The sequence below is a fragment of the Salmo trutta genome, chromosome 21 (assembly GCF_901001165.1).
Source record: "Salmo trutta chromosome 21, fSalTru1.1, whole genome shotgun sequence".
Lineage (NCBI taxonomy): Eukaryota > Metazoa > Chordata > Actinopteri > Salmoniformes > Salmonidae > Salmo > Salmo trutta.
Genome location: NC_042977.1, coordinates 13872189 through 13887318, shown reverse-complemented (window position 1 = coordinate 13887318; position 15130 = coordinate 13872189). Strand labels below are relative to the sequence as shown.

General features: G+C 41.5%; 2 protein-coding genes across 2 annotated transcripts in view; both read left to right on the top strand.

Annotated features, from left to right (window-relative positions):
• Positions 1 to 1691: 1691 nt before the first annotated feature.
• Positions 1692 to 5698, top strand: LOC115157769 (inhibin beta C chain-like). Its single transcript, XM_029706204.1, has 2 exons — positions 1692 to 2108; positions 4227 to 5698. Exons 1-2 carry the CDS (start codon positions 1763 to 1765, stop codon positions 5018 to 5020), a joined length of 1140 nt encoding a protein of 379 aa, XP_029562064.1. The 5' UTR covers positions 1692 to 1762; the 3' UTR covers positions 5021 to 5698.
• Positions 5699 to 6035: 337 nt separating this feature from the next.
• Positions 6036 to 15130, top strand: part of LOC115156740 (CREB-regulated transcription coactivator 1) — a 53796-nt gene continuing 44701 nt past the window's right edge. The window contains exon 1 of the mRNA XM_029704377.1: positions 6036 to 6148. The gene's annotated coding sequence lies outside the window, so the exon portion shown is untranslated. The remainder of the gene's footprint in view (positions 6149 to 15130) is intronic.

Genomic DNA, 15130 nt, shown 5'->3' with positions numbered 1-15130 from the left:
TAGTCGTGTATGTAGTTTACTTGATCAAATGATGCGTGAGTAGGTTCATTCTATATCATTACAATGCCTTTGGTGCAGAGGTTGCAAAATTCGTATGCGTCTTTTCTGGGGCCTGGAGTTTTTCCTGATCTCCCGAGTGGCGCAGCCTGGTTCAAATCCAGGCTGTATCACAACTGGCTTTGATTGGGAGTCCTATAGGGCGGCGCACAATTGGCCCAGTGTCGTCCGGGTTTGGCTGCTGTAGGTAGTCATTGTAAATAAGAATTTGACCTTGCCTAGTTAAATAAAAAATACAAATTTGAACTGATCAATGAAAACTCTGGGTCCCATTCGTAGGCTATAACAGGTTCCAACTTGAACTTTTCTCACTGGCTCAAGCGGGCCAGTTGGCCAAAAATATACTGGCCAGAACAGAATTTCTACTGGCCCAGATGGTATAGTTTTTAAATGCATTGGGGTCATGCTATATTTGGTTATAACGATATGTATTGAAAAGCTGTTTAATATAATTTAGCAATGTAAGTCATTACTTCATTCTTTAGAATTGCACTGTATTAATTGCATAAATGTTTATAATTTTGAGAAGATTAGGACACTGCCCTTTTAAGACAATTGCGTTCCAAAAGAGATATGATAGGGTGGTTCGAGGCCTTCATGCTGATTGGTATGACAAAACATGTATTTTTACTCTTCTAATTATGTTGGTAACCAGTTTATAATAGCAATAAGTCACCTCGGGGGTTTGTGGTATATGGCCAATATGCCACGGCTAATGGCTGTATCGATCTGCGCTGCGTCGTGCATAAGAACAGCCCTTAGCCGTGGTAAAATGGAGATGTACCACCCCCTCGGGCCTTATTGCTTAATCAACCTGACTACAGTAGGCCTACCAAGACAAATGCTACAGTGTATTTTTGTAGGTTTCTTTTTGCAGACTATGAACAGTAACCAGCCTATTGCTAGTTTTACTTTTGTAAATCACTTTCCCTAAAATAAATAAGCTTAGCGACTAGATTGATGGGCGCTTCGTTTTGCTCAGGACAGCTCGCATGTGAACGTAGCGATCAACGTCTGTACTGCTCGAGTGCTCGAGAAGTTGTGACTGGCTGGAGCGTAGTGGTGCTTGAATGAACGAAAGGCCAATCATATTGCTCAAATACAAATAGCACTACTTTTCTGAATATTGTCTTTCATGGTAGACTGCTTCAGAGCAGCAAACTTTTGTCCCTGGAAGGCAAAAATGTGCTGAGAAGTAGCTGGCCTGGTCTGTGCTGCTGCTTTGGAAGTGTTATGGCAGTTTGAAAAGTACTGAGGCAAACGCTGTCTCACCACACATTTTACGGTGGCTCTGCTTTGGTGAAAGCCATAGCTTAGGGTTAGTCATAGCTCATACAATCATAGCTTATTGTATTTACAACACATATTGATACCACTAGTATCAGCGGTATTATATATGGTTATATGCAGTATTTTGTATGGAAACAATCCATTGAACTCAATCAATACATGAAAAGGTTCAACTGTTTTCAGACATGAATTATATTCATTTCTTCTAAGGAGTACTATACAAAGCGTGCTTTCCCACCTTGTGGAACATGATAGATAATGCATGCTACACAATCCTCTACATAATGAGGAGTGCTCACCTGACATCAAGGAGAGGTGTGGTCATGCAGGAGCTGTATAAATGAAAGCATGTCTGGAATTTCATTCATAACATTGACAACCCCATACAGGGTGCACCTCTGAGAACAAACCAACCATGCCTAGCTCAGTCGCACTGCGTTTTCTCTTCTCTTGGGTGGCCCTCCTCTCCAGCCTCCATCAGGGGGAGGGCCGGCCCCGCCTGGCCCAAGACAGTACACCCCGTCTGGGGCAGGAGGAGAGCCAGAGGGCCCTGATCCTGGAGGCAGTGAAGACAGGCATCTTGAGCTCCGTGGGAATGGAGAAGGAGCCTAGGCCCAGGGAATTGGCTTCAGAGGAGGAGCTGAGGAGGATGCATCGGCTCTACAGGGAAACACTGAGGCAGCTGACAGGGAACGCCAGTCTGGAGGGGGAATCCCGGCATTCCCCTAGGAGGTCATCTACCCTGCTTCTCCCAGCCACAGGTGAGACCTTATTTAAAGACACATAGCTACTGTACTGGTTTTAACCACAAGGACCTGACTGTTGACATTCTAGCTTTAGATGGGGATCTGACTGCATGGAATTTTGCCTTTACGCATGGTGTATTTATAACCTATTGAAAAGATCTGAGTTAGAGGCCAAAGCCAATGGTTTGGGCTTTGTAAAAGGTGTGTACCTGTGTCCCAATAAACATTCTCCCACGGTTGTCTTCAACAAGAATAATTAAAATGCGCTTTTATGACAAAACAAACAAAAAGCCTTCAAACACATTTGGTATAATGTTAATGTACCTACCTGTCAGTGTTTTCTCAAACCATATCTCGTGATAATGAGTGAGTCATATAATTTTGTCTTAGTGCTTCGTTTTTGTGTGCACTCTAACAAAAGCCTACCATTAACATAAGCATTTGGACTTAGCAAAGGCTTGATAGTAATTCCAAGAGCAGATATTAATTAGAGTTGAAGTAGGAAGTATACATACACTTAGGTTGAGTCATTAAAACTCATTTTTCAACCATTCCACAAATATCTTGTTAACAAACTATAGTTCTGGCAAGTCGGTTAGGACATCTACTTTGTGCATGACACAAGTAATTTTTCCAACAATTGTTTACAGACAGATTAATTCACTTATAATTCACTGTATCACAATTCCAGTAGGTCAGAAGTTTACATACACTAAGTTGACTGTGCCTTTAAACAGCTTGGGAAATTCCAGAAAATTATGTCATGGCTTTAGAAGGTTCTGATAGACGAATTGACTCACATTATGTCTATTAGAGGTGTACCTGTGGATGTATTTCAAAGCCTCAAACTCAGTGCCTCTTTCCTTGGCATCATGGGAAAATCAAAAGAAATCAGCCAAGACCTCAGGAAATAAATGATAGACCTCCACAAGACTGATTCATCCTTGGGAGCAATTTCCAAACGCCTGAAGGTACCACGTTCATCTGTACAAACAATAGTACGCAAGTGTAAACACCATGGGACCACACAGCCGTCATACCGCTCAGGAAGGAGACGCGTTCTGTCTCCTAGAGATGAACATACTTTGGTGCGAAAAGTGCAAATCAATCCCAGAACAACAGCAAAGGACCTTGTGAAGATGCTGGAGGAAACAGGTTCAAAAGTATCTATATCCACAGTAAAACGAGTCGTATATCGACATCACCTGAAAGGCCGCTCAGCAAGGAAGAAGCTACTGCTCCAAAACTGCCAAAAAAAAGCCAGACTACGGTTTCCAACTGCACATGGGGACAAAGATCAGACTTTTTGGAGGAACATCCTCTGGTCTGATGAAAGAAAAATAGAACTGTTTGGCCATAATTACCATCGTTATGTTTGTAGGAAAAAGGGGGAGGCTTGCAAGCCGAAGAACACCATCCCACTCGTGAAGCACGGGGGTGGCAGCATCATGTTGTGGGGGTGCTTTGCTGCAGGAGGAACTGTTGCACTTCACAAAATAGATGGCATCATGAGGCAAGAAAATTATGTGGATATATTGTAGCAACATCTCAAGACATCAGTCAGGAAGTTAAAGCTTGGTCACAAATGGGTCTTCCAAATGTACAGTGACCCCAAGCATACTTCTAAAGTTGTGGCAAAATGGCTTAAGGACAACAAAGTCAAGCTATTGGAGTGGCCATCACAAAGCCCTGACCGCAATCCTATAGAACATTTGTGGGCAGAACTGAAAAAGTGTGTGCGAGCAAGGAGGCCTACAAACCTGACTCAGTTACTCCAGCTCTGTCAGGAGGAATGGGCCAAAATCCACCCATTTATTGTGGGAAGCTTGTGGAAGGCTACCCGAAACGTTTGACCCAAGTTAAACAATTTAATGGCAATGCTACCAAATACTAATTGAGTGTATGTAAACTTCTGACCCACTGGGAATGTGATGAAAGAAATAAAATATGAAAGAAATAATTCTCTCTACTATTATTCTGACATTTCACATTCTTTAAACAAGGTGGTGATCCTAACTGACCTAAAACAGGGAATTTTTACTAGGATTAAATGTCAGGAATTGTGAAAAACTGTGTTTAAATGTATTTGGCTAAGGTGTATTTGTCTAACAACCTTCTTTTCATCTCTTTCAGTGAAGCCTTTCAAAGTGCTTCGGAGTGATGAGGAACACACATCAGATGTGCTTTGGTACAGAGCTGTCTTCCACAAGAACCCAAACATCAGGAAGGATCTCACATTGGCCCGGGCTGAGCTGAAGCTCTACAGACAACTGTTGGATGGCTCTAAAGCTGCCGAGCCCACGATTAGTGAAGAGGTTCATGTTAAGATCTATGAGACGAAACCGCTGAACTCTTCTCTATTGATTCACACAGAGACCCTTGTTCAGACGGTCACTACAAGAACTGGAGATTTGACTTTGGACATCAGAACTGTTGTTGATAAGTGGAGAGGGGGGTCGGATGGCTACTCTCTGGTTGTGGAAGTAGGACTGGCCGTCGAAGAGGGAACTGATCCCAAGAGGTCCCCTCAGATGGTCCTGGAGGTAGACCTTGTAGAGCTTAGATCAGCAGGCAGTAGGAGACGGACTCGCTCCAACAAAGAAGACAACTGCGATGAAGACGGTCGCTGCTGCCGAAAGTCTGTCAACGTGTCCTTCAAGGAGATTGGCTGGTCAGACTGGGTCGTTGCCCCCGATGGTTACAACATGCACTTCTGTGACGGCTCCTGCCCCCACAACTACAAGCCAGCTAGCATGCACGCGCAAGTGAAGTCTCGTCTTCATCACATCAACAAGGGAGCAACACCTCGGCCCTGTTGTGTGCCGGCAGCCTATGAACCTATGGTCCTCATGCACTACGACAGTCGGGGAAAGTTGAAGCTCACACCCTTCAATGACTTGATTGTCAGCAAATGCCACTGTGCTTGAGTCCTTCGGGACAAGACCAGGCAAGGACAAAAAAAAGAGTTGGAACAAACTTTTTCCTTTTGGCGTGCCATTAGATACAATGTGCTAGTGGTACATTCTGAAATAGAAGGGATAATGTTTTCAAAGGAAGTAAGAAAATAAAATTTGTCATGCTCAATTAGTGACGTTCCTAGCGTCCTTTTCAATGGTTAAACAAACAAAATACCCAACGTCATCCCATTATCCATGGATTCTGAGAGCAAAAATAGGTTCATTGTAAACAATTCAAGTTACTGTGGAGTGATGATTCCGATATTTACTATTTTATTTGGAAGATTAAATTTATGTTAGTCTCATGTGGCCCGTAATGTCATATTCTTCCAAGACTATGTACAAAATTACATTATTTATTGTAATTTATTTAACAGGGTCTAAAACGTATTTGTATTGTTTGTAGTTTTCAATGTTACAATATTTAGTATGATCCTTACACCACTGTACTTTAAATATATATTCAATTGAATTTAATGCTATGTACAGTATTATTCCAAACATTTTGGAAGTTTGTCCAGAGAAAATATACTATTCTTTAACATTTCAATAATGGTAGTATGGATATTGCTACTGTTTATGTTGGGTTGTTGTGCCTGAATGCATCTGTACACAAACTTTACAATAAATATTTTTACATACAAATTATGTTTTTACCCTATGTGTTTAATTCCTTAGCAACAGTAACAGAACTTGAAATTCTGACAAGATATGTGTTATTGTGCTTCGGAAAGCCATGTAGTCAGATAATATTTCAAGGTTAGGGTGTGCCGTGAAATACATATATGATAGCCAATATCTTGCAGCTGTAGCCTTGAAACCATTCATACTGTGCACTCTTAGAAAGAAAGATGGCATTTAGAACCTAAAAGAATGAACAAAACATGCTGAAAAGCTGCTGTGTTGTTCAATGAACATGTAACCAGGTCAAAAATCCCGACCTACGGTTCACAATGCTTCCAAGTTGGGAAATAGAGCCTGCGAGAAGAGCCCTGTGGCTTCAGGCTATTCGATGTGGAAGAGTAGGAAATTGTGGGGAGCTGGTGTCCAAGAAGCTGCACGTAGCTAGTTATCTGTGTGGAAAACGTTTAATCAGAGGTAAGGCATCTTGTTTAATATAGTTCGTTCGTAACGCCACTCACTACTTGTAGCTGTATAGTCTGTTTGTGTTGTTGGTCTTGGCTAGCTTAATGTTCCGGTCGGTAGCTAGCTACAGTAGCACTCACTCACGTGGCTGCTAGCACCATCATGAAAAGGGCATGAGGGAAGCCCTACAACAGTACATTTTTCTAAGTATTGAGAACGCACGGGAGCAGGCAATGTTGAAAAGTAATCTTTAAACATGTTGTACTTTTCTTAAATGTCAGTTTGTAACTGACTAAAACAAGCAGACAAGAAAATTGTGTTTGAAAAGGTCAAGATTTTTCTGTGAGCCAATACGGTAACCTAGGTAACCACAGGTTGTTTTCCTCACAGGTGGGGCGAGGCTGCGACATTCTATCTAATACCGACTGGGAGTATAGGAGAACCCTTTGAATATCCATTTTTGGTTCCAGGTAGAACCCTTTTTGGTTCCATGTAGGACCTTTTCCACAGATGGTTCTATGGGGACAGCCGAATAACCATTTTGGAACCCTTTATTCTAAGAGTGTAGCCTTGACCAAGGAGTGAATGACCTACGGGACAAATGAGTAGTGTTTCATTTTGCATGACAGTAAGAATAGCGCACTGCACACATGATGCAATGCATTGTAAACTCAGCCCCATGAACAGATATCATATCTTTAAACAAAAAATAACATGTATTTTAGTGTAACGTAATGATAAAGGAATATGAAAGGCAATACTGTATTTTGATAACCACAATTCAATACCTTGCGATAAGTTCGGATAAATAAATAAAAAACAAATAATGCTAAAGATACTGTGTGAGAACTATTAGTGTCATATCTTACTTTTTATCTATGACAAAGATAACAAAAAATAAACAGGTAGCAGGCAACCAAACCCATTGGTTTTCTATCAAACAACTTCAAAACGAACAATTATTCACACAACAACCCAACATATAACACAACAGTTTTGAGACATAACCCAACACTACTTTTTGGTGTGTACAGTATAAGACCTATTTTGTAAATTGTGAGAGAGATTTTGATATGAAGGTCAGAGAGGATAGCCCATTTCAATATAAAATACATTTGTCAGTTTATGTACTGTATACACATACTAATATATATATATATAAAATGTATATGTAAACATTTCCAAATACAGTATATATTTACACCGAGTGTACATAACATTAGTAACACCTTCCTAATATTGAGTTGCACCCCATTTTTACCCTGTTTAAAGGCACTTAAATCTTTTGTCTTGCCCATTCACCCTCTGAATGGTACACATACACAATCCATGTCTCAATTGTCTCAAGGCTTAAAAATCCTTCTTTAACCTGTCTCCTCCCCTTCACCTATACCAGCGGTTCCTGATATGAAAATGGGGTCACAGGAGAATTCCCAAAATCCCCCCCAAAAATATACAAAATTTCACCAAAAATATATATATGTATATATATTGTAATATCGTCTTTGTATCTCAAAATCATTGTTATGTGGTTAACCTTAAAAATATTCATGAAAATTATTCAAATCTGAAAGATATAATTCAAGATCATGGGAAAAGGCCGAACTTTACCGTTCCATTTGAATCATTCTAGGCCCGCTACGCTATGAAACCACACACCATTGCAGAGACTACCCTTCGGCAGAACAGTGCTCTCGTCTGCATTAAAACCAGATATCGATCCAGCTTGGATATGACAGCAGAGATGAGGCACATACTGTCGACCACGCCCTCTGATTTTGAAAATCTCCGACGCAACATGCCTCAAGCACCCCCATCTATTAGTGGTGGTGAGATAAGGGACATTATGTAAGTTCCAGTTGACTGCCCCACATTAAAAAAGTATGTGATTGTGAGTTGAGAAGACAATCAGAAATACTGTTAGAATGTTTTTCAATTGACTGCCATAGCCCCAAATAAAAAAGTAAACATTGGCTGTTAATTACATAATTGTTTTCACAAGAGAGTGGGCGCGAGAATGTTCAGATATCAAAATTGGGTTGTGGGCCAAAAAAGTTTGGGAACCCCTGAACTACACTGATTTGAAGTGGTTTTAACAGGTGACATCAATATGGGATCATAGCTTTCACCTGGATTCACCTGGTCAGTCAATATCATGGAAAGAGCAGGTGTTCCTAATGTTTTGTACACTCAGTGTATATTTGTGTATGTTCATTTAAATATTTTATATACTGATATAATTTCAAATTGTGTATTCTAAAGCATTAATATATTTCGGGAAGCCTACAGTGGTATGTACACAGGTTACTTGTCCATTGCTTGAGTAGATTGATGAGGGGTGTGACGTATCAAGTGTCCGGAAAGTTGAATATAAGTAAGTAATCAATCTCCAGACATACACAAATATTTACAAATATAGCCGTCTTCATATAGTAAAAGTACAGAGAATGTACACTAGGTAACTCGCCAAGTTCTTTGTTCATACTTACAAGAAGTCCATCCTCTAATTCTCCACAGCCAAGACCTGATATTAACATCCTCAATCTTACGTTTTGAAAGGTCTTGTTACCACCCAATGTATACAATTTGCAGGGAGTCAAAATCTGAATCAGTCTTCATCATTGTGCAAACTTGGGTGGGTGGCGTGTGATGTTGAGTGTGGTTATTCAGGAGGCAGTATTATAACGGGCTTCGGTATTAAGCTGTTTTTAAGAGTCTCTCTCTTTCAGATGTACTCACTGTGGCGTGATAAATCTGAAAGGTATCCCACCACAAGAGTGTGCAACTAGGTCACAGGGATATTTGCTTCCTCTCTATGTGTCTCCTTAAAACCTTAATGAAACACTACTACTACTACTCCCACAAAGTTCAGTGTTGGAACCTTTCCATCGCACAGGGAGACTCATTGATTCAACCATAATTCATGTTTCTTTGGCCATTTGACTTTGAGCATCGCTTCCTCTTTATATCTTTTCATTGTTTTTACTATTTTTCAGCATTTGACCACGCTGGACATGAACTGCATTTATCTACCTTAAGTTTTTCGGTCCACATTAAATTCTATCATGGTTGAAACGTTGTTGTATTACAAATTAAGACAATGTTTGGGAATCCAAAACATGCTTTTGGTGTCCCCTAGGAGTATCCTAGGCCCGCTCTTGTTTAGTCTCTACATTAATGACGAGCCTGTTGCGTGCACTGATGTTGAAAAACAGATGTACAGTGCAAGAAAAAGTATGTGAACCCTTTGGAATTACCTGGATTTCTGCATAAATTGGTCATAAAATTTGATCTGATCTTCATCTAAGTCACAACAATAGACAATCACAGTCTGCTTAAACAAATAACAAACAAACAATTATACGTTTTCATGTCTTTATTGAACACACCGTGTAAACATTCACAGTGCAGGGTGGGAAAAGTATGTGAACTCTTGGATTTAATAACTGTTTGACCCTCCTTTGGCAGCAATAACCTCAACCAAACGTTTTCTGTAGTTGTGGATCAGACCTGCACAACGGTTAGGAGGAATTTTAGACCATTCCTCTTTACAAATCTGTTTCAGTTCAGAAATATTCTTAGGATGTCTGGTGTGAACCGCTCTCGAGGTCATGCCACAGCATCTCAATCGGGTTGAGGTCAGGACTCTGACTGGGCCACTCCAGAAGGCATATTTTTGTCTGTTGAAGCCATTCCGTTGTTGATTTACTTCTGTGTTTTGGGTCGTTGTCCTGTTGCGTCACCCAACTTCTGTTGAGCTTCATTTGGCGGACAAATAGCCTTACATTCTCCTGCAAAATGTCTTGATAAACTTGGTAATTCATTTTTCCATCGATGATAGCGAGCTGTCCAGGCCCTGAGGCAGCAAAGCAGCCCCAAACCATGATGCTCCCTCCACCATACTTTACAGTTGGGATAAGTTTTTTTATGTTGGTGTGCTGTGCCTTTTTTTCTCCACACATAGTGTTGTGTGTTCCTTCCAAACAACTCAACATTAGTTTAATCTGTCCACAGAATATTTTGCCAGAAGCACTGAGGAACATCCAGGTGCTCTTTTGCGAACTTCAGACGTGCAGAATGTTTTTTTGGACAGTAGTGGCTTCTTCCGTGGTGTCCTCCCATGAGCACCATTCTTGTTTCGTGTTTTACGTATCGTAGACTCGTCAACAGAGATGTTCACATGTTCCAGAGATTTCTGTAAGTGTTTAGCTGACACTCTAGGAGTCTTCTTAACCTCATTGAGCATTCTGCACTGTGCTCTTGCAGTCATAGCCACTCCTAGGGAGAGTAGCAACAGTGCTGAACTTTCTCTATTTATAGACAATTTGTCTTACCGTGGACTGATGAACATCAAGGCTTTTAGAGATACTTTTGTAACCCTTTCCAGCTTTATGCAAGTCAACCATTCTTAATCTTACGACTTCTGAGATCGCTTTTGTTCGAGGCATGGTTCACATCAGGCAATGCTTCTTGTGAATAGCAAACTCAAATTTTGTGATTGTTTTTTATAGGGCTGGGCAGCTCTAACCAATATCTCCAATCTCGTCTCATTGATTGGACTCCAGGTTAGCTGACTCCTGACTCATATTAACTTTTGGAAAAGTCATTAGCCTAGGGGTTCAGATACTTTTTCCAACCTACACTGTGAATATTTAAATGATGTATTCAATATAGACAAGAAAAATACAATAATTTGTGTGTTATTAGTTTAAGCACACCGTATTTGTCTATTGTTGTGACTAAGATGAAGATCAGATCAAATGTTCTGACTAATTTATGCAAAAATACAGGTAATTGCAAAGGGTTACATACTTTTTCTTGACACAGTATGCTGATAATACTGTGATTTATGTGCATGCAAAAGAAAAACAGCAAGGGACAGAGAGCAAATATTTACTTTTATTGCTATTTCTTTTTTTGGCTGTTCCTGTCTTCTCTATCCTGAGATCATAAGCAGGTCATTTTAATAATTCAGCCCTTATCAGCTTAGTCCCTCTTCAACTTTCCTGAACTTTGTTTTTATTTTCCCAGCAGGCAGCTGAGCATTAGACTTAGCTGGGCCGTATCACGTACAGAACTAGTTACTGGGTCCAGGGGTAAAACAAATAACATGCAAGAGCATGTTTGAACAATCACACTGACTAGCTTCTCTTTGTCCCTAATGACCAAACGTCATTTCATTAATCAAGCAGGCAAATATGCATTCTCTCAGTGCAGGAGGAATGTTATTTCTATATCAACCCCATACACACAATCACCAGTTTGATTGATTAGGGATATTGAACTTACATAACAGAATCCGCTCAATGTATGACTTCACACTATTTGATAACCTATGGTCGGATTCAAAAAGGGCATCCCCTTTCTTTTTGTACTGACAGTTACTTTACATTTTTTTATGAGAAAGGAGAAGCTAAAATCAAAAGCCATCAGCAACTCTATAACCAAAGAGTGAAAAAAGGTCAAAGTAAAAAAAAAATATATATACACACAGTAGATATATACAGCTTAAGTCGGAAGTTTACATACACTTAGGTTGGAGTCATTAAAACTTGTTTTTCAACCACTCCACAAATTTAACAATCTATAGTTTAGGCAAGTCAGTTAGGACATCTACTTTGTGCATGACACAAGTCATTTTTCCAACAATTGTTTACAGACAGATTATTTCACTTATAATTCACTGTATCACAATTCCAGTGGGTCAGAAGTTTACATACACTAAGTTGACTGTGCCTTTAAACAGCTTGTAAAATTCCAGAAAATGATGTCATGGCTTTAGAAGCTTTTGATAGATTAATTGACATAATTTGAGTTAATTGGAGGTGTGGATGTATTTTAAGGCCTACCTTGAAACTCAGTGCCTCTTTGCTTGACATCATGGGAAAATCAAAAGAAATCAGCAAAGACCTCAGAAAACAAATTGTAGATCTCCACAAGTCTGGTTCATCCTTGGGAGCAATTTCCAAATGCTTGAAGGTACCACGTTCATCTGTACAAACAATAGTACGCAAGTATAAACACCATGGGACCACGCAGCCATCATACCGCTCAGGAAGGAGACGCGTTCTGTCTCCTAGAGATGCATGTACTTTGGTGCAAGAAGTGCAAATCAATCCCAGAACAACAGCAAAGGACCTTGTGAAGATGCCTGAGGAAACAGGTACAAAAGTATCATATCCACAGTAATAATAGTCCTATATCGACATAACCTGAAAGGTCGCTCAGCAAAGAAGAAGCCACTGCTACAAAAGATCGTACTTTTTGGAGAAATGTCCTCTGGTCTGATGAAACAAAAATATAACTGTTTGGCCATAATGACCATCGTTATGTTTGTAGGAAAAAGGGGGAGGCTTGCAAGCCGAAGAACACCATCCCAACCGTGAAGCACGGGGGTGGCAGCATCATGTTCTGGGGGTGCAGGATGGACTGGTGCACTTCACAAAATAGATGGCATCATGAGGAAAGAAAATTATGTGGATATATTGAAGCAACATCTCAAGACATCAGTCAGGAAGTTAAAGCTTGGTCGCAAATGGGTCTTCCAAATTGACACTGGCCCCAAGCATACTTCCAAAGTTGTGGCAAAATGGCTTAAGGACAACAAAGTCAAGGTATTGGAGTGGCAATCACAAAGCCCTGACCTCAAACCTATAGAATATTTGTGTGGGCAGAACTGAAAAAGTGTGTGCGAGCAAGGAGGCCTACAAACCTGACTCAGTTACACCAGCTCTGTCAGGAAGACAGAGCAACATGGCGCTGACAGAGATGGTCGCCTCGCTTCGCGTTCTTAGGAAACTATGCAGTATTTCATTTTTTATGTATTGTTTCTTACACTGTTACCCCAGGACATCTTAAGTCTTATTACATACAGCCAGGAAGAACTATTGGATATAAGAGCAACGTCAATTTACCAACATTACGACCAGGAACACGACTTTCCCGAAGCGGATACTCTGTTTGGACCACCACCCAGGACAATGGATCGGATCCCAGTAGGCAACCCAAAACAACGGCGCCGCAGAAGGGGCAGATGGAGCGGTCTTCTGGTCAGGCTCTGTAGACGGGCACATCGCTCACCGGTCCCGAGTATACTACTCACCAATGTCTAGTCTCTTGACAACAAGGTACGAAATTCGAGCAAGGGTTGCCTTCCAGACAGGCATCAGAGATTGTAACATTCTCTGTTTCACGGAAACATGGCTCACTTGGGATACGTTTCAGTCAGTACAGCCACCCGGTTTCTTCACGCATCGCACCGACAGAAACAAACATCTCTCTGGTAAGAAGAAGGGTGGGGGGAATGCCTTATGATTAACGAGTCGCAGTGTGATCATAACAACATACAAGAACTCAAGTCCTTTTGTTCAACTGACCTAGAATTCCTTACAATCAAATGCCGAACCACATTATCTACCAAGAGAATTCTCTCCGATTATAATCACAGCCGTGTATATCCCCACCAAGCAGACACCTCGACGGCCCTGAAATAACTTAATTGACTCTATGTAAACTGGAAACCACATATCCTGAGGCTGCATTTATTGTAGCTGTGGATTTTAACAAAGCTAATCTGAAAACAAGGCTTCCAAAATTTTATCAGCATATCGAATGCGCGACCCGGGCTGGCAGCATTCAGGATCATTGCTACTCTAACTTCCACGACGCATACAAAGCCCTCCCTCGCCCTCCTTTCGGGCAAATCTGACCACGACTCCCAGCCGATAGACAGAAACTAAAACAGGAAACGCCCATGCTCAGGTCTGTTCAACGTTGGTCCGACCAATCTGATTCCACGCTTCAAGATTGCGTCGATCACGTGGACTGGGATATGTTCCAGATAGCCTCAGACAACATTGATGTATACGCCGATTCGGTGAGCGAGTTTATTAGCAAGTGAATCAGTGATGTTGTACCCACGGTGACTATTAAAACCTTCCCCAACCAAAAACCGTGGATTGATGGTTGCATTCGCGCAAAACTGAAAGCTCGAACCACTGCTTTTAATCATTGCAAGGCGACCGGAAACATGATTGAAACAGTGTAGGTATTCCCTCCGCAAGGCAATCAAACAAGCTAAGCGTCAGTATAGAGACAAAGTAGAGTCGCAATTCAACAGCTCAGACACGAGACATATGTGGCAGAGTCTACAATCAATCACGGATTACAAAAAGAAAACCAACCCCGTCGTGGACACCGACATCTTGCTCCCAGACAAACTAAACAACTTCTTTGCTCGCTTTGAGGACAATACAGTGCCACTGACACGGCCCGCTACCAAAACCTGCGGGCTCTCCTTCACTGCAGCCAACGTGAGTAAAACATTTAAACGTGTTAACCCTCGCAAGGCTGCCGGCCCAGACGGCATCCCCAGCCACGTCCACAGAGCATGTGCAGACCAGCTGGCTGGTGTGTTTAAGGACATATTCAATCAATCCCTATCCCAGTCTGCTGTTCCCACATGCTTCAAGAGGGCCACCATTGTTCCTGTTCCCAAGAAAGCTAAGGTAACTGAGCTAAACGCCTATTACCCCGTAGCACTCACTTCCATCATCATGAAGTGCTTTGAGAGACTTGTCAAGGATCATATCACCTCCACCCTACCTGACACCCTAGACCCACTCAAATTTGCTTACCGCCCCAATCGGTCCACAGACGACTCAATCACACTGCACACTGACCTAACCCATCTGGACAAGAAGAATACCTATGTAAGAATGCTGTTCATCGATTACAGCTCAGCATTTAACACCATAGTACCCTCCAAACTCGTCATTAGGCTCGAAATCCTGGGTCTCGACCCCGCACTATTCAACTGGGTCCTGGACTTTCTGACGGGCCGCCCCCAGGTGGTGAGGGTAGGAAACAACATCTCCACCCCGCTGATCCTCAACAAAGGGGCCCCACAAGGGTGCGTTCTCAGCCCTCTCCTGTACTCCCTGTTCACCCATGACTGCGTGGCCATGCACGCCTCCAACTTAATCTTCAAGTTTG